This window comes from Coffea arabica, chromosome 6c, assembly GCF_036785885.1.
Source record: "Coffea arabica cultivar ET-39 chromosome 6c, Coffea Arabica ET-39 HiFi, whole genome shotgun sequence".
Taxonomy (NCBI): Eukaryota; Viridiplantae; Streptophyta; class Magnoliopsida; order Gentianales; family Rubiaceae; genus Coffea; species Coffea arabica.
Window position 1 is genome coordinate 55,124,158 of NC_092320.1, and position 21,348 is coordinate 55,145,505.

General features: G+C 32.0%; 1 protein-coding gene across 1 annotated transcript; it reads left to right on the top strand.

The window, feature by feature from the left end:
• Window positions 1–16,839: 16,839 nt before the first annotated feature.
• Window positions 16,840–21,112, top strand: LOC113691573 (transcription factor bHLH35). The gene is made up of 5 exons (XM_027209778.2): window positions 16,840–17,041; window positions 17,294–17,450; window positions 17,666–17,887; window positions 18,080–18,250; window positions 20,794–21,112. Exons 1-5 carry the CDS (start codon window positions 16,992–16,994, stop codon window positions 20,881–20,883), a joined length of 690 nt encoding a protein of 229 aa, XP_027065579.1. The 5' UTR covers window positions 16,840–16,991; the 3' UTR covers window positions 20,884–21,112.
• Window positions 21,113–21,348: the final 236 nt, after the last annotated feature.

The following is a 21,348-nucleotide window of genomic DNA, read 5'->3' on the forward strand; positions in this document are numbered from 1 at the left end:
ATACTGATATGTTCATCCTCACGGTGAAAACTCCCTTAGAACGCTCGATGCTACCCTCAACACACTTCTATTCTTCTTCTCGAATAATGCCCCATTATAGTAATTATTTATATCAAATAGATCGAAGTTTTGACCTATTTTATTTTTGAAAAAGAAAACAATACTATGTTAATTTACCCTACATGGTCATGTATCCTCATTGTGTACTTTTTCAAGAATATGAAAGCAACAACACCACATTAATTTAGGTCTTAAGGACCACAAAAACCTTTTTCAAAAAAAAAAAAAACTCTCCTATTGCAACAAGTTGGACTTGTTTGTACTATTGTAGTACAATAAATATATGGAAAGGAAACATACTCCAAGCACGATTGAACTAATGAAAGAACAAAACAAAATCAAAATTTAAGTGCTTGCACTTACTAGATTTGTTTGATTCCCTATCTTCAAATCAATCTTTCTTATGTATTTCACCATCATATTCCTCCATGCTTGGAGTCCCGTTGCCATTTGATTCCTTATTCCTCATAACAAGCATCAATTTTGCCCAGTTTCCTCTTCTCAAATGAACCCTAGATTCTTTTTGGTATTTTACTAGTTTTTGTCTCAGTTTTTTTATTTATGTGGTTTGATTGTTGTCCCAAACTTGAAGTTCTCAAAAGACCTATCTTTAATTTTAAAATTAGGCCCTACAGAGATCCTCTTAACTTGGTCTCCCTGTCCATAGCATTCCAAAATCAATTCCATGAAGCAAATTCCAAAGACAAGTTCAATACGCCTACCCCTCTCCAATCAAGGTTATCAATAGGTCATTGGATATGACCCAATGCAGGTTTTGTTAAGGCAAACTTTGATGGAGCTGTGATTAATCATCAGGGGTTGGTGTTATTATCCGAGATGATATAGGAAGTTTCATTGCTGGCCTTTCCAAAAGAATTCTTGGGATATTGGAACCAAATGTAGTTGAATCATATGCGACCAAACATGTTGTTCAATTACTACATGGTTTGGGTTTCAATAAGATTATTTTGGAAGGAGATTCACAAAAAGTTATCAAAATGTTGGACCGTTTGGAATCTAACGATTTATCATGTGGTTTGTTGATTGATGATACCATTGTCTTATGTCAAGATTTCATGTGTTAGGAAGTTTCATGGATTTCTCGGTGGTTTAATGTTCCTACTCATAACCTTGCTAAGTATGCTATTAATCTTTTAGATTCTTATATATGGAGAAACTCTCCTCTAACTTTTATAATTCTGCACTTGTTGCAGATTTGATCTCATGATTAATAAAATTATTTTATTTTATTATAAAAAATTAAAATTAGGAGTACGGTTGTTTTAGTGTAGTGGCACTACAGTCACAAAGAAACTTAATTAGACCCAAAGATTAAGTTTAAGGATCAAATTGAATAAGATTAAAAGTTAGAGATAACTAAGATTAGATAAAAAAAAAAAAAAAAGAAGTTTAGAAACAAAATTGGCTATTTTTCCTATAGTAAAATTTCTCTATGCTTTTTATATAGTTCAATAGGGAATATCGTACACTTCATAGTTGAAGGGCCACAAGTACACAAACTTAAACATCAGAGGTTCATTTAGGTATTTTGCCCTCTTCAATGGTAGTGGCTAATTACCCATCAAAGTTTCGTATGTTGTTGAGTTTGTAATACTTGGACAAATAACAAGAAAAGAAAACGTTAGCTCATTGAGCCTCGAAAAGTTCATTTCAGCCCACGCTTAATCAATCAGCTTTTTGGACCTATGTTCATGGACTAGTCGTGGGAAAATTGGCATTTCGGAACTTTGCTTATTGGGCCTCTTTTTATTTTTCCATTTTTCCTTTCCGGGTAGCAGGCATATTTGTCATCTGATCAAGGGTAGCAAAGACAATCGAGCGACTATTTGCAATTTACCGAATTCTCAAATCATTCAATTTATTCAAGATTAAGTATTCGCTTAAGAGGGAGAAATTTAAAAAAATGCTTGGAGGAAAGATTGGCTCAAAGTCGGATTCAGTTACGAATAAATGAGTGCATTGAGTAACGAAAAAAAAGTGTTGACAAAGTCGAGTTAACCCAAATTTTCAAAAGCATGATTAGTTTGACATGAAAATATCCACCCAAAATTTTAAAAGCATGATTAATTACATGAAAAGATCCACCCATAATTTCAAAAAGCATAATTAGTTTTACATGAAAATATCTACACTTCATCATTTCTATTGAAAGCAATGCATTAATAATCTAGAAAAATCATACAAATTAAAACACGAGATCTGAAAAGCTAAATCAAATTGGAAAACAAGCACATTTTTAATTTTTGGTCCTCAATATTTAGTACTTGTGTAATTTTTGTCCCTAAGGTTTCAACAAAAATAAATGTAGTCCCCAATGTTTCCTACTTGGTGCAATTTTAGCCTTTAAGGTTTTGTCAAAACAGTTGTGGTCCCCAATGCTACCAATGTGAAATAGATTTAGGACAATTGATAGATTTTCCCAAATATTGACGAAATCGATCACATATTTGTTGAATCCAACTTCTTAAAAGAGAAGCAAAGCAATTAACATTGAACAATAAGAATAACTCATGTGATGACACATTAGTAACTAATTAAGCAAAAAAAGAAAAAAGAGAAATTTGTCAATCTATACCAAAAACTAAGCATTATGATTATTTGCTTGGGGACAGTGGAGGATAGAGAGTAAAATAAGTTTCGAATCGATGAACTGGGTGGTCCAACTAGTTTTAGCCTGTTAGATTAAAATTTTGCTTCTTTTTATTTGTTAATTAGTTAGCACATGAGTTATTAGTTCTTGTTATTTAAAGTTGACCATTATTTTACTTATTTATTTTGAAATTTGATTTAACAGACATATGACTAAATGTGACTAAATTCTGTCAGCTTTTAGAAAAAATTCTTCAAATATCTTAAGTCTAATTTAAATTGGATATATTGGAGATCGAATTTATTGCTGTCAAAATTTTAGGAACTAAAACTGCAAATATGCTAATCATTAAAGACTAGATTTGTTTTTGCCAAAATTTTAAGGACTAAAACTACACAGGGAATGAACATTAGACACTAAAACTACATTTTTTCCTTAAATTTTTATAACGTGAGATGATATTTTTTAATAAAACATCATAATTTCGTTAAAATCTCTACTAATAGTAGAAGATACATCATCAAACTTATACATGTATCAACAAAAAAATCTGATAAGATACTACAAGTCTGAAGAACAAATAAAATTATAATAAAATAATTGTAGTTCCAAAAATATCTGTGCATATTTTCAATCGCCAGATCTACTGATTAATTGCTTCAAGTTAGAAATTATGGTGAGATTTGCCAACAATCACAAGTCTACAACAGTCCGATTTTTGTATTATGCTTAATTCAACCTTGCAAGTTTCCCAGTCAAGTAACCAAGCCTGACTCCGTAATATTGGACCCCGTAATATTGGACCTTAAATTCAGTAGCAATACTCTTGGGGAGCAAGGTGACAAATGGTAAAAGGAGTAGGCCGAAATGTTCCAAAAAATGGTACTGGGGTCAACGAAATAAAATCCATGGTAAACGAGGGCCCCATTCTACATTCTCCTAAAGTTGTAATTGTCACTGAAATTGAAATGAAGAAACGAATATTAGATGCTAGAATAATTGTAAACGTTATGAAATCAAATGACGTGTCAAAAGAACTTTGCTCAAATAGTCAAATAGCCACAATTGAAACAGTGCGAATAAAGTTTATTTAACCATTTATGGATTGATTTCGAGGGTTACTGATTTTTAGTCCCTTAATTTGTAGTGATCTCATTACTATATGTAAGTTTTAGTCTTATAAAAAAAAAAAAAAAAAAAAGGGAATTCAAGTATGCAGTAATAATACCGGCAAAATATCAAGTGGAGCAAGTCAACCGCTCTTTTATCATTATACAGATGATTTACAATATGAGATTAAGCCCGTTGCTCAAACGAAAAAAGCAAAAAAAGTGACTCCAATCTCTATCATCCTACTTTTCTCTATTTAAAAAAATTTCACAATCTAGTTTGTGATAAAGAAATCTCACAATCTTCACTCATATTATTTAGTGATACTGAAAAGAAAAATTGTATGTATTACCTTTAATTAGGTTTCCACTCCTTGTCTAGATTAATCTCTAGCCTTCCACAGTGCCAATGGTATGCTTTTGGCAACAATAATAGGGCTTTCCTGTTCAAATTGCGGCTTCTTAACATAATCGTGCGCAAGTTTAGAGACAACCGAAATTGTTTACTCAAGAATGCCCCGAAACACATTTATTTGATGCGCAGAAACTTGACTAAGCCATATTGGACTAAAAAATATTCAATTTTTGTCTGTTCTTGGAATAGAAAAGATTATACTTAGGTCTCTTCCATCCTGATCAATCTAATATCTTATACGTAAATTATTTAACCTCTTTTGTCGGTTTGAGGGATAGAATTCATTAATTTAAAATTCAACATGATGAATCTTGTCAAGCAAACCACACCTGATTTCTGATTTTTTTTTTCTTAAAAAAAAAAAAAAAAAGGCAATCATTAGTTCTTCACCTTTGTGCTGTATCTTTCAAAAAATTGCTTAATCGTAAGAAGATTATAAACAAAGCAAAAATCAGCTGTCACTATGAACATTATTAATGTAGATTAACATCTCTGACGTTTATATTCAAAAAAGAAAAATCCAATCATTGATTAGCAGTGAATATAGTAATAGCATGGCTAGATTTATTAATGTCTGATCGAGGCTTGCGAATATACAAATTATGTATTTACACGGATAATACAATCCATTTTGGTCAATCTCAATTATGTCAACACACGAATGCTTGAATACAATTATTCGCCGGATTGATTAATCTTAGAAATTAGAATCAAATTAATGAGTTTGTGAAATTTGAGACTGAAATTCCAACTTATGCTGGCACAAATTGACCATTATGCTACCTTCTAGATGAATGTATGCAACATTAACAAACATTATTCATCATGATAATAATTGGTCTTCTAAACTTTGTCCTAGTTGTCAAGAATTGGGAACACCGGATTCATGTAAAATTTGAAAAGTGAGAGCTCTTGCTCTCAATTCTTAAAATTACAGTTCTCTAAATGCAGAAATGGGGGTTAGTCCTAAGGTTTTTGTTAAAACTGTGTAGGTATGAATTTCACACCATCACATCAATTTTGACATAATACAAATGCATATGAGTAACCCCCATCACAAGTATCATTAATCTATTATGTCTTATTATGATAGCTGTTAGGTCAAGTGTCTGAGTTTGTCCAACCCAAATGAGACAATTTTGTAATTAAACGCCTAGGACCCCTTGATTTCAGCATGATCTAAAATCCTAACTAATCTTTTTAAAGAATCAGATTTTCTATATGTTGATGATTGGCAACTTTGTTTCTTTCATGTATTCTATCTATTGATGCATAAAGTGACTAAAACTTCACTCCACAAATAACTTATATTATCGGGGTACATCAACAAAAACTGTGAAAAAGGGTTAATGATTGTTTTTATCTGATTTAACCAGAGAAAGTTATGCCAAAATGGTACTTTGAAGTGCCTGCTGGTAGGCACCACAAGTCTTCTTTAATTAAAAAAAAAATTACTAAACCTAAACATTGATAACTTTCTCTCCTTCCAGGTTTGAGGGATACTCTAATATGAGGCGGCGAAAACTCAAGAGTAATCTCCTAATTACCAAACTAATGTTTTTGTCAATTGAATTAAGTCTTAGAGATTAAGGTATGCTATTTGACAACAAATTCCCCTATTTTCCTCTCTATGTCTTTTTTCTCCAATTTCTCTCTACTTATTTTCCTGTTTTCAAAGGTCTTCCTTGTAGGGAGAGGGACTACACTATGGTCTCCCTCCAGAGAATTTCATTTTATTTTGTTTTCTAATAAAAATCTCTCCTAAGTTTTTAGTGACAGTTTTCTATTTCTCTTAAAGATTCCTAGTGAGAATATTCTGTTTTTCTAGGATTTCTTGGGGAGATTTTTATATTTTTTTTATCTTATCTTATTGTTAGATCCAGATCATGGAACCATACGCTAAAATGAGGCAGAAAAAGTTGGTGATGATATTGACGCGCATGAACTTGTCTCGGGCTACCCAAAAATTAGGAAAATGACCATAGGAGGATGGAGAGTAAGGGACTGCTGGTAATAGACAAGTAAACTGACCAGAAATGGTTAATAGAGAAGAAACAGCAGGGAAGAGTCTTGAAAGAAAAAATTTTAGGAAAAGAATAAATGTTGAGAAACGAAATTATTGAAAAATCCAGCAAGAAGCACTTGATACCTATGTTTTTAGAACCGGACCGGGTATCGACTCGATCAAGCTCAGGAGTCAGGGGTCAATGGGTTCAACCGAGTTCGATAGGGGTTGAACCGGATGATGTCATTAATAAAATTTATTTAAAAATTAAAATATTATATGTAAAATATCTAATAACATGTTTATATTAATAAAGGTATATTCATATATATTTGATGTTTTAAATATATTTAACAAGAAAATACAAAAAAATTAGAACAATCAAGTAACAATTTATATTATTTAATGAGCATTAACAAGTTTAGAATTAAAATTATGGACTTAATTGAAAAATAATACCAAACTTTAAGAAAATATGGATAAAGTATGAAATATTTGAGGTATATTAATAACTTTTAACAATTTAGGGGTCAAAACATAATATTGAAAAAGTTTGAGTTTTTTTTTTTTAAAAAAAAACTGTTTGAATCCGAAAATCCGGTTTTTTTTCGGTCAAACCCGGTTTTTGACCGGATTTTTACTTGCCCGGTTTTGAAGCATGACTCGAACCGGACACTTGGCCGATTCTCAATTCGATCGGTCGAACCGGCCGATCCGGTCCGAGTCTGAAAAGACAGCTTGATACCATGTTGGAAGAATTTTTTGGGAGAAAAATGTTTATTGAATACATAATTTGCACAACAACGCAATGTCTGTATTTATAGGTTTTATACAATGAATTTAAATTAATGTTCTACAAGGTAAGATCCTAATTGCTACCAAATGTTTTAATTCCTCGGTTCCATTAAAAGTGCCATACTTTCCATTTTGAAATGCTCCAAAATGTTTATTATGTTAGAAAATTCAAATTACATTTCAGTCTCTTTTTCCAATATAGTCTTTTTTTTAATCATATGCATGCTACCATTTAAATTAAAAATTTGAATTTGTGGGGGATAAAATTGAAAAGAAAAGCATAAGCATCACAATCAAACTACTATTATTAAAAAATTGAATTCCCAAAAAAATGACCAAATAATTGGGACGGAGAGAGGACGAGGTAATATCCTAATTGGTGCTAATAAACACTAATTGATACAACAAAATATTTTATATTAACAAACTTATTACTTAAAAAGCTGAGAACAATACAGAAACCTTGAGAGACGAGTAATGCTGGGTTCTTCTTCTCCTCTCCTGGGCCCCCACAATTTGTGGCGTTTGACCACTAATAATGGTGGTTGGTTTCTGTTTCTTATTTTTTGCGAAAGTGGGGATTGATATTTGATGGTATACTGATATACACCGTACATCATCCACAAATCAAGTTTTCTTTATTTATTCATATGACATCATGTGGTTTGGCAAAAATATCTTATTAAACTTATCAAAAACGAAAAGAGAAAACAGAAAACGAAGTCAATGTGGTTTGGCTAAAATATCTTATTTGTACTTCTACAAAAAGCAAACAGAAACAAAGAAAAAGAAAAGGATTTTCCTACTTGTACACCTAGCTTAGGCAAGCAATTATGGTACCATTCAAAGATTTTGTGGAGGAAGAAAATATGGAACTTAAACTAACTGGAATAATGCTTTCAATCGGAGCACTTTTTGAGTTCTTCACCAAACCAAGGTTGAGCCATCATGAGTTAAAGGTTTTGAATTCAAATTGAATTTGGTTTGATTTTAAGTTGAGACTGCTAGTCCCATATAATTATTTGAGGCCTTATTTGGATTACGATTTTTTGTAACACAAATTCTCTCTATATATTTATCAATTTTTTTATCTCGCATATATCATATCGTTACAATTAACAGACTTTTCTACAAAAGCTCCGAAAACTTGCAATTCATGTGGGAGTACTTAGTGTGGGAGGAAACCATCCCCCAAGAAAAATTGTACGAAGTAATGGACATTCTTGACTCAGTAAATATTTGAATCCCAAATGAACGAGCTCATCTCACCTTTTTTTTAGTTTCTTTAACAACCTAGGAAATATATCCAGCAGACTTCTGTCCCCACACATGCAGCATATTTTTCCTTTCATTCTTTTCTTTTTAAGAAAAACATAGCAAAATTACAAACTCGAGTGCTCTGGCCTGTAATCTATATATGTCATTTTCAATCTTACGCAATTGTCCTTTTCGGCACAATTTTGCACTTCTCTGATTCTTCGGCAAATGAATTTCTCTCATGTTTTTGCATGATTTCTACATGCAACTCCGAGTCAACAATCAAAGTTGCCTAGAGTATAAACGTGTGGAAAGTTTTTCTTCTGCCGATATTTGCAAAAAGACAAGCTAATTGACGTATGGTCACACATACGAAGCCCTTTGAGAGCTTTTGAAAGCTTAATCAATGACGTAAGTGGGCTACCATAAGAAAGTGACCTAAGTATAAGATTTCTTACTAGCGTCACAGAATTTGTGCCCTCTAGAAGGAGTCGAGAAAGAATGGAAAAGTTATCATGGCTGCTAAATGAACTTTTTGACTGTATTTGGACGGGGATATTTGACCGAGAATTTATAACCTTTCAATATTAATTATTTAAATACATTTAAACATTGGGTCTATTTGGACGCTTGAGTTTTTGTTAGTGTTTAATAGACAAAACTTTTCTCCAATTTTATCAATAGTAGTTTCAAAAACCTCACAAAATTTTTAAAATACACACCCTGCAACACCTAAAAACATACACCTATCTCTTTTTTTTTTACCACCACTCTCCTACTTAGCCCACCGCTATCTTGTTGCCGCCTCCCCATCTTTTTTTTTTAGTCTCTCTTCTTCTCTTCCTCCCTTTATTCTCTTCTCCTTCCTCCCTCTTCCTCTCTTTTCCCCTCCCCTCCCTCCTCCTTCTTCCCCCTTTTGCCCCCCACCCCCTCTCATCCTCCTTCCCCCATCCCTTATGAACCTCGCCACCTCTAGAAAAATGTTTTAGCTGAGTGAGGTGTCGACCAACGCCTGGTTGTTGTTGGAGTAGGTGGTGGGAGCGTGGAGGAAGAAGAGAGGAAAGAATGGGGGAAAAAAGAAAGAAAAGAAAGGGAAAGGAGAAATAAAAATTTTTTAAAATTTTTCCACAAAAAATTATTTTTACAAATTCTACAGGTTATAATAAAATTTTATACAAATATCCAAAAAACTCACCATCCTAACAGATCCATTGAAATAATTGATAGATTACAAACCTATACCTTCAAAATCAGCCACACAACCTAAAACAATTTGAAAGGATTTCATATTTTTCGTCAAAACCTTCAAACTAAACACAATCCAAATATTTAATGTGACTTCACACAAGCTAAGTATATTTACTTAAGGTTTCATTTTTTGTGTCCTTGTTTTTAATTTCCATCTCTAGATTCATGCATCAAGAAAACTAGTCTATGACGTTATTCTTGTCAATGAGCCTTTTCTCTTTTTCGGCATTTTCTATTCTTCCAACAAAAATCGGCAACATATAGTCTAATACATTTGTGGTCACGACTAGGGCTGTCAACGGGTCGGGTCCGGGCCGAAATTCATTATTTCGAATCCGGACCTGAATTACTATACCGGAATCGGATCCGATCCATTTACCCGACGGATCTTTTATTCTATGTTCCAGATCCGGATCCGGCAGGTCCCGGATCCGGGTCGGGTCTACCCGCACAAATTTACCAAAATTTATAATTTCTAATAAAAATGAGAAAAAAATATATTTGTAAACTAATTTCTAACTAATGCAAAGAAAAAACCAAATAAGAAAAGAAATCAAATTGACTTTACTCAAATACATCACCCTAATCAAATTATATTGATAAATATATATTTTTTAAATTATTAATTTATTTATATCCGGATCCGGGTCTAATACGGGTCAGAATACTATATTCCGTATCCGACCCATTTTTTTGTTTGATAAAATGGATCTGGATCCGGATCCGAAAAAAGAGAATTAAATCCCTACCCATACCCGCAATAATTTCACGGATCCGGATCTAGACCCGACCCGTTGACAGGCCTAGTCACGACCTTCTGTCAGTTGTCGTTGTCGTTGTCAATGAGCCCTGTCAAAACTGATGAATTTCGTTTTGTTGAAAAACTGCAATCCGTATTCACCTGCACTTCTTTTGATCTTAGGCCAAGTATTGACTTGGACTTGAGTCAATAGTAAATAGAAATCTCATTGTGTAAGGAAGGTAATTTCCTTATTTTCTATATCATAGATACAGAAATTAAAATTTTATCATTTACTTAGATATTTTTAGATACAGAATGGTTTTCAAACTGATTTATGTGCGGGTTTGTTTGGATTGTGAATTATTTGAGATATTTTTACTGTAACACTTTTTGTGATGTGATGTATGTGAGATAAAAATGTAATTGGGAAGATAAAAATGTGCGTTGGAAATTATAATGATGATGTAAGCAGATATAATTTGGCAAATAATTCACAATCCAAACAAAGCCTATTTGTTGGTTTTTTACATATAGTTTCATTGAAATAATATTGTGTTTCAATTTGTATGTGGCTTTGTTAGGGGACTGTTGTACTTTTAATCGTGGGGAGTTATACAATTAATAAAAAACCTATGCATTTTGAGAATAAAACTTCAATAACACTACAAATAAATCCACTAACAATGGGTGAAGAAACTTACGTATAGTGAGACTTGAATTCATAATTTTTAATTTCTCAAATCTCAACTTTAACCACCGGACCAAGTTCCAGTTGGCATATATTCTATGTCTAATTGTGGCAATTTGAAATGGACTCCTACCATATTTATTAGATAATGAAAAAGGGTTAAAGTCTGTAAGGCAATGGAAATTATTTTGAGTATAAAAAAGCCTAACCAGTTAAGGCAACTTGTTGAATCTTAGATGGATAAAAATATGGACTAACTTGAATTTTTTATACCAGCAATTTTTTATGTATGTTACATGTACATGATTTAGAATTTTAATTTTAAATTCATATTGTTTGACATAATCTAGATTTGATAATTTTTAAAAAAATTATACATTGAGTGTATAAAAAAATTATCTTAAAAGGATTAAGTTCATGCACCTTATTTTCCGTACTTTATGCTTCATGAAAAGACTGGTAGACTCGATCTACGTTAGATGAAGTGACTCAAACTTTGCATGTCTTTTCACTAGCTCAAACATTAAATGCACAATGAAGATATGACAAAATTAGGACCACTAAATCTAGTACACAGATCTATCCAAGTTTTTGCCATGTCTCGTTAGCCTCTAGAAACATTCAGGAAAAGAGATATTCCTTTGCTTTTTCCACGTACAAACACACATAATTGATATCCTTTACATAATTGTTGAAAATGTTGGGAAGGTGAGGTTAATTTACTGCTTAGGAGAAATCACACAAACAAGAAGAGTAACTTCTATATTCATAAGAATACGTTGTAACCCAAAACAAACAAGAATTGAAGGTCCTCCAAAAAAAGTGAATAGAGTTGCAGATTTAATCCTTAATTTTTTTAATTCTGATTTTTACTCTATAGAGTTTAAGGGTTACTTACTTAGGGTCTGATTGAAGTTACGTAGCTTATCAAAAAGCACCTCACCTGATAGAGCTTTTAGTAAAAGTGCTTATTAAATATTTAATTATTTTTAAGTATATTGTTTGAATACATAGTTCAATAAATACTTATTGTATTAAATATTGTATACTTTAAAATTTTTTAAATATATTTATATAGTTCATAATATAGGATAAAATAATTAAATTTAATGTTTTATTTTTAAAATACAAAAGGTATTCTAAAATTATCAAATTTGAATTTTTGTTAAAAGTGCTTTTAACATCAAAAACTCCACTTTTAATTTTATAGGATAATATTCACCAAATGCCTCAAAAGTATTTTCAACACCTAATGGAACTTTTCCTTCTAGTTTCTAGGACTGCACATTTTATTGCTGGGCTTGAACTTTAGATTTTATTACAGTTCATATATTCTTGTATCTTCACCTTAATTATTATAATGCAAAATAGCTTATTTAACTAAAGTAAATGCCTTTCTTTGTTCTCTTTTCATCCAGGACCAGTAACATCTTGTTTGTCTATTTATTAAAAGATTCTTCCCCTTGATCTTCCAGATGCTTTGTAGTTGCCACGTATCTTCTGCCTTTAGCCTCTTAGATTAGAATTAAATTATTGAATATCGATTGGAGGCGCAATGAATTTATACTTTTGAGGTTAAACCATAAACATAAGGTCAGCTGGACTTGGAAAATTTTCTCGGAATCAAATTATTGTGGTGCCACTATTTTGTAGGGACCAAGTTTGCCTACAAAGGAGTCATAAAGGCAAAAGTGGGAAGACCACTCAAGTTTAATGACGAGAACCTGGTAAAAAAAGTGGTAATCCAGATGTAATGGCACATTTAACCAGAACTGTGAAGCTGTCGTGCTCCTTGAATAAAGACATGATTGCAAATGAGTTGATTACAGTTGAGCCTCGTTCACATCGAACTCGAATTTAATATTAGGGTTAATTACATTTACCTCCCCTGATATTTGATCATATTACCAATCAATCCCTGTAATTTATTCAAATAACGATCTCACCCTTTGAATGATCAAACGTTTAACAAAAACCCCCTTAATGCCGAAAATGCCCTTTTTGAGGCCATATTGCATTAAAAAAAGAACATATTTTTATTTATTAATCTTCAAGTAATCTAAAAAAATAGAAAAAAGTTTTTGCATATTATTTTATAAAAATCATATCTTTACTTCCATAAATAATTTTGAATCAATAATTATTTTAAATCTTAAAAATGAATATTAAAAATTAGATAAATTGAAAGAAAAATAAAAAAGAAGCAATTATTTTAAATTCTCAAGTATAGTTCGAATTTGTGGTTTAAGGCATGTTGCGGAGAGCACAAGGCATGTTTTTCTCAATTTGAACCATACTTCAGGAATTAAAATAATTTCTTCTTTTTTTTATTTTTCTTTCAATTTATCTAATTTTTAATATTGATTTTTAAGATTTAAAATAATTATTGATTCAAAACTATTTATAGAAGCAAAGATATGGTTTTTATAAAATAATAAACAAAAACTTTTTTCTATTTTTTTGGATTGCTTCAGGGTTAATAAAATAAAAATATGTTCTTTTTTTAATGCAACATGGCCTCAATAGGGGCATTTTCGGCATTAAGGGGGTTTTCGTTAAACGTTTGATCATTCAAAGGGTGAGACCGTTATTTGGACAAATTACAGGGATTGATTGGTAATATGGTCAAACCTCAGGGGAAGTAAATGTAATTAACCCTTAATATTATCAAGTTCAATTTTGATGGAGCTACTAGTATAAAACTCGAATTCAAGCCTAGTTAACCTTCAGTTAAGCCCTCATTGAGTTCAAATGAAAATATAAAATAATTTTAATAATTTTGAAATGAATAAAATAGACATTACACTAGTATCATAAACATAAAAAGTGAAATAAGTTAAGGCTATCAGATTCGCGAGCCTTTGAATTGAGTATTAACTCTACTCAAAGGCTCGCTTGAGCTATTCAAGCTCTATTTGAGTGTTAACTGCACTCAGCAAGTTGACTCAATTCATTTGTAGATTGTAGTAATAATAGATGATTCGTTTGCAGTGATAGTAGAGGATCATTTTCTCCGCCCAATATGATTGTGCTTTGGTCCAGTTTTGAATGATGATCCTGTTTGCTATTGTTCTTTGTTATAATAACACAATATTATTCAATTGGAGAAGAATCTAGTATACATGATTTTATATTTAGGTTCAATAATATTTACACCTAAGAGGGATGGGAACGGTTACCGACTCTTTAAACAGTGTAACACCTATTGATCATATTGCAATTCATCAAAATTTATCTGCACAATTTTGTAATACAAATGCAATATTCTTTGTTTGGATTGTGAATTATTTACCAAATTATATCTGCTTACATCATCATTACAATTTCCAACGCACCTTTTTATCTTCTCAATTACCTTTTTATCTCACATACATCACATCACAAAAAGTGCTACAGTAAAAAATATCTCAGATAATTCACAATCCAAACAAATATAGTATTCACATGAGGTCGTATGTGTTAGTGGTTATCAGAATCAAGTGTGACATTATCTCAACTTTATATTCAAATTATTTCTATTAATGACCAAGAGTGCACTTGATAAAATTAAAATTTAAAATTTAAAATCTGAATCTATTAAATTATTAAATTATTAATTATTAAAATCATAACATTGAACATATCATACATTAAGTGATAAGTAAATAATTTATTATTTATTTTTTAATATAAATTTTATCTAAACAACTTAGTTATGAAATATATCTAAATGTGTTAAATATTAAATTTATTAATTTTATATGTTAAATTGAGTTATCAAACGTGACGCCGAATCTTCGTCTCCATGGACGGTGGGACTACTGTAGTTGCCATTTTTCCCAAGTTACGCACGGTCTCCCTGGCGCATCAAATTATGCACATATTTGCGAGTGGCAATTTTGGTCACTACGCGCTGCAACATTGCAGAGCGCGTTGAATCACCATTCCTTTTACTGGTGTTTCCACTGACTTATGTTCCACTGCCTTATGACACTTGCTGTCCTTATCTAGTACTTGCTGTTCAAGGATCTAAATTTGATTGGATATGATGTAAGATTGAGAAAAAAATATGAAAGAAATAAGTGTTAATGACTTTGCCATGTGACACTAGTGTCCATCTAATTCTCAACATATTACGCACACATATCCATGAAAATTGCACCAGTAAAATAGCGGACTTTTAGGACAATAACTCATAGAGTTGACAAATAGAAAAACGGTACAAGAAACCAAAAACTTTTCAGGCCGTTCATATTTGATCAATAAATATTAAGGATGAGGAGAAATGTCGATCAACCATGTTTGGATTGCTATTTTTTAAGGAAAAATTTTTACTTTTTTTATAAATATATTTTTCAATCATCTTTTTATCTCATATATATCAAATTGTTACGGTATATATATATATATATATTTTTAACAAAAATTTCAAAAAATAACAATCTAAACAGGAGCCTTTTTGACTTAATGAAATGTTTAAACTGAAAGAATTATATATAGTTGAGTGTTTCAATTCACCCTTAAGAAAAAGTAGACACTGTTTTCTCTTGAAGAGATTAAGCACATTCTTTCCTTTCCATAACCAGCAAGGCACATACAATTTTGGACGAGTGAGCATATGCAACATGAAAATTTTGAGAGATTCAAATTCTAAGCAAAGACTTATTTCGTAAAACTTTCTCATCCAAGAATATTTTTCATGAACATGTGTTTCAGAAAAAATGGAAAGTATTAGTACATTTTTTTAGCCCTTCTTCTCTAGGCATTTTGCTTGGATACAACTCTTACTAGTGTCAAAGCATTCTCCCCATGAGAAATCTATTCTATCCCTCAAATAGGGTAAGCCCTAGCATCCCCTTGAGAAAATCTATTCTGACCCACCAATTAGCTAAAGTGGGTGAGGGAATAGATAGCATGAGTTGTGGTCCAATAAGTTCAAGGCTAGATTTGTCTAAAAAAAAAATGATTCTTCTCAAAATTTAAATTGTAAAAAATATACGATACGAACAACAGGATATGCATTATATAAGATTTTGTGCAAAATTATTTACCATAATAAACTCGCAATATTAAATAAATTAACTACGAAAAATGTTTGCATGGTCCAAGAAATTCTACATCTTTACATCATTTATACCCTTCCTCTCATAGCATACTATCCAAGGGGAAATTAAGCGAAACCGCTTTTTTTTTATCTAAAAAAAGTGTGATGTATACGTGTTTCAATCATATCATAGCATATTCCTTCGGAGTAATGATTAATAAAAGGAAAACCACTCAAGAAAACAGAAAAGAAAAAACAAAAAACAAAAAGAAAGAAAAGAAAAGTAGTTAAACCTAAATAGGACAATAAGCTAAATATGCCAAAATGTGAACATAAAAGAGGTATAACAACCACACTAATTAATACCGGCCAAATACATCACGAGCGTGATTACACGGTCCATGTCAATAGTAGGAGCGTGATTTCACTCGCTACATTGAATGAATGCAGATGGTGGTGGTATAGCACGATTATCTTGTATTTACGCGTCTCCGTAGACCGGACAAAAAATTTCCCTCTATTGTATTTGGACGGTCAATGGCCACCAGGAGGGGTTTAAATCTCTCCTTGAGTTGTAGGTGAGAATTCAAATCTTACCTGCAAAAAATTTTAAGAGTTGTGTCATAACACTTTCTTGATTTAGTTGGATCTATTTATCCACTAACCCTCTATCATAGTCTCCTTAGACTTCCCTCCTCTTAGATTAAAGTAGAATAGATTATACAAATGTATCGTTACTGATATAAAAATATATATATATTTGGACGGTCAAGATCCTTCACCGAAGCAGCGATTCCAAGGGAACAGCATCCCCCACGTGGACTATATGCTTCCTATAAATACCAACCCTCATTGGTGCTTTGCTTTACTGGCTCACTCCATTAAATTAAAGGAAAAAAAAAAGGCATCTATTATTGTTATCACCTTCATCATCATCTCAATATCATTTCTTCACTTTCTTCCAAGGTTCATTCTTCTTCTTCATTCTTCCTCCTCCTCCTCCACAGAGCCAAAGGAGAGAGAAGGAAAGAAGAAACTATGGATGACACGTGGGAAAACATGTTCCTCCAAACTGACGAACTAGACAGGTAAATCTTCTGGTTGCAAAGCTGATATCAAATTTAGTGGATACCTAATGTTTGTGAACAAGAGTTCGGTTCGATTCTCATCCTTTTTCATACTTATTTTCTCCAATTTGTGTTCGAACGATTGATGGTACTTGGATGGATTTGATTCTTCCATGGTTCGGACCTATATTTGTTTAAAAAAGAAATTTTTGCGACTGGCTGATGCGCTGAATTGATTAATTAGTTGAATAAATGTGTGACGCGTTTGTGCAGCTATTTGGATGAATCATTTTCATATTATGATTCAAGCTCTCCTGAAGGAGCACAATCATCGGCAGCATCAAAGAACATTGTTTCTGAGAGGAATAGGAGGAAGAAGCTGAATGAGAGGCTATTTGCACTTAGAGCTGTGGTCCCCAATATCAGTAAGGTTAGGACTGAAGATACCTTTGGAATCTACTGCTGGAAAATGCTTTTTTTTTTTTTTGAATTTTTTTTGGGTTAATGACTGCGACCACTAGGAATAAACTAGAAAATTGAGACCTTCTGTAGCTAGTGCCATCAACCTCCTCATTTTAGAAAAATTAGCAATTTAAATTTTTTTTTTTTTGTGTAATGAATCATGAATTGATGTTTGATGATCAGATGGACAAGGCTTCCATTATTAAGGATGCCATAGGCTACATACAAGAATTGCATAATCAAGAGAGAATGATTCAAGCTGAAATATCAGAACTGGAGTCAAGGAGGAGTATATTTCTTGATTTTGATCAAGAAATAAGCTATAATTCCAAGCCAAAGAGATCAAGATTTGAGCAGACCTGTGATTCTGCAGGATCCAGATCATCTCCCATTGAAGTCCTTGAGGTTGGTTTACTGGCTTCTCTCTCTCTCTTCCTGCTATCTTTTGTTTTAATTAATGGGGTCCATAAGATTCCAAATAACTGCAAGACAATTCCATCCTTTAGATTTATTCATTTTTCCTTCTAGCCTAGATATTTGTGAGTAATTTGTCTTTAGGTCACTGATTTTTGGACCTTTCAAAAATCAATTTTGCAGTTAAGGGTATCTCACATGGGAGAGAAGACTATTGTTGTTAGCCTCACATGCAGTAAAAGAACAGACACAATGGTGAAGATCTGTGAAGTTTTTGAATCCTTGAATCTCAAAATCATTACAGCCAATATCACTGCATTTTCCGGCAGGCTTCTAAAGACAGTATTCTTAGAGGTACGTTTCTCTTTCTGTCAAGTCAATTTTTTTTCCTCTTTTATTAGTTTGATTTTCGCTGTAAATCCGCAATTTTTTGCACTCTCCATAGAGAGAGAGAGAGAAAAAAAAAGTTAATTTGGAGAGTGCAAAAAATTCTGCAATCTAGTCACATCTAGGAGAAAATCATTTAAACCCTAATTTTTTTGTTCTCCTATTCAATTTATTTTGTGCAAAGATTTAGCATTATCTGAGACTAGGGCAATAGAGCATAAGATTGCATATTGTCTTACCAGAAGTGTAGGTACAGATGATATGACTTTGTACAATGACGTTACCATGCAAATTTTGTTCTCTAGGAATGATGCTAAACAATCTTAATGGAAGTACAAAACTTGATGATAAATTATCAACTTGTTGTTTCTTCTCTTTAAAAATCAAAATGATAGAAGGGGGATACAAAATTTTTTTTCAGGAAATTGCAATTTTGACCCCTAAGATATGGACAAATGTGAACATAGCACGTAATACTTAATTCTTTGATAAACCTTGGTCCTAAGTTAGACATGGAGGACCAAAACTTTTGTACTTTTCTGGAGGCAATAAAGATTTTTGGACGTGCTATCCTTAATTCTCCATCTACCTGGACCAAACTGCTCCTGATTTCCCAAAGCCATGGACCCAAAATCCTGGATTGATGATGGGTCAGGCAGATCTTGGGAAATTATTTATGCATTAATTCTTAATCCATCCCTGAAAAGAAATGAAATAGTAGTTTATTTAACGGCTGAGACATTTTTTGGTATATCTTTAATGTGTCAATGATTGTCCAATCTTTTGCACCCAATTTGTGGGGTCTATGGACCATTAGAGCAAACTTGATGAAGCATCATACGCTACAGCTGTGTATTTTTTAGTATGTAAACTTCTAAATAGAGCAATTAATGGTGCTGAATATTAGATATCTAAATTATTTAGCTCTCCGTATTCAAGGCTTTTAAATCTGAACTATTAAGTGAACTGAATGAGCTTTTAACTCACGGTTTAATCCGATTCAAAAGATTTTTCTGTTTTTAGTCTTTTAATTATTAGGTAACTTATATGTCTTTGAAAATTAAAAAAAATTAAATTTAGATTGAATCAGTTCAAAGACTGGTTTAATCGGTTTTGGACCAGATTTGACTGGTTTGAATCGCTTTTGAAGTTGACTAGTGAACCGGACTAGTGCACAGTCAATTTTCCTTTTAAGCAGTCAAACCGTGTGGAACAGTAATAACCTTTAGAACATTTTTATTTTTTTTTAATGAAAATGATGCAAAACAATTAAGCACACATGATTTGAGGGTATGAAAACAGTAATAAAAATAAGAGAGATAATTTGAGAATTTTCAAGTCGATACAAAAGATTTAAAATGACACATGGGTCCACCAGTATTCTTCAATTCAATTTTTCTTAATTGAATTATCATACAGAAGTACACTTCACAATTTTTAGCCACCTGTCCTTTCTAGAATTTGGTTCTAATTTATGATTATTAATCATCTGGGGAGGATAAAAAAATGTCAGACGTTGCTCTCGTTTTCACTATTTAAATTACAAAAAAAGTACGGATGCGTCCAAATTTGCATTTCCTAATCAAGTTGTTATTTCTTGAGCAGGCTACTACTATTACCAACACGCATGTAGGAATATTTGACTGAAAAAAACTTTCAAAGTCTGCTAGCATTTTTAATTACTGTTCTACATGCCAAAAATTTATGTCACACTTAAATTTTTTTTTTTTAAATATTTTTAGACCTCCAACTATTAAGTGTATTTTTTGCCCTTTAACTTTCTAAAACATGCCACTAACGATCTTTCGTTACTTTGAGTCGTTAAGGCTAGCAGAAACAACATCAAAACAATAATGTTATTTTGAGACTGAAATTGACAGAAGGGTAAATATTTGTATTAAAATTCAGGTGGTAAAAAGATACATGTAGTAGTTAAAAAACCAAAAAAAAAAATACAAATCTAAATATTTTTAGAGCAATTTCTGCCCTGTTTCTGATGTCTAGCAAGAAGACGACTGTACCGCTTTCTTTCTATTTCCGTTAGTCCATACGGTCAAACAGCAGGTGCATGGCATGGTGAATGCCAAACATATTTTATTCGTGGAAATTTCAACCTTTTCTCATGCCACGTGCACCTTAATTAATATATTAATTACAAAACAAGAAAAAAATATATTAGGGAAATATTAATAAGAACAAAGTTGTCAAACCACTTTATGTAACTTATGCAAAATAACTTGTACTGAATAAACTTGAGGGCCTTCTTTATAAGCCTCTATTAAGCAATTATTAAGAATAAGCCTCCATTAAGAATGAAATCTTCTGCTGAAATATGGAGACAAACACGTGAACATTTGGAAAATTTTTTATTTCTTTAATTTTAGGATACGAAAAATAAATGATATCAGGATTCTTCTATCTATCTTTATAAGCTCTGTTTCTATATATATTTGCTCATTTTATGCTAATACTAATTATCAAACATCCTCTTTTCTATTTACCTTTCTCAGGCCAATGAAGAAGAAAAAGATGTTGTGAAGATAAAAATCCAAACTGCAATTGCAGCTTTAAATGATCCAGACAGCCCTATGAGCATGTGAAGAGAAAGAATGAGGCTCAGCATTGTGAATTATCCAAGAATGCATCTAGGGATAATAGATGTCAACAACAAAATCAGTTTTCTTCTTGTCAAGTTTTTCTACAGTAGTAATTAGGCTGTAGTTTAGTTCCCTTTCAAGAAGATGAGTGGAATAAGTAATGTGCTTTGGTTTTGTTGATCTATTTTTGTATCTCTCTTGTGTGTATATATGTTACACAAGTTTTTACGAAGGTCTGATCTTTCTACTGTTTGGTTGTTTAGACCAAAGCATAGTTTCTTCTCGCACTTCAATAATCTTGGTTTTTTTTTAAAAATTTTTTAACAGAGGAGGGATGAGATTTAAGAAGTTAGAAGATGAAAGCCTCAAGGGATTTTTAAAAGATAAGTTGTAATTTATGATTTTTATGTTATTACAAGTAACTCATCTTGGTGGGATCAGTACAACCAACTTACAATTTAAAAATAG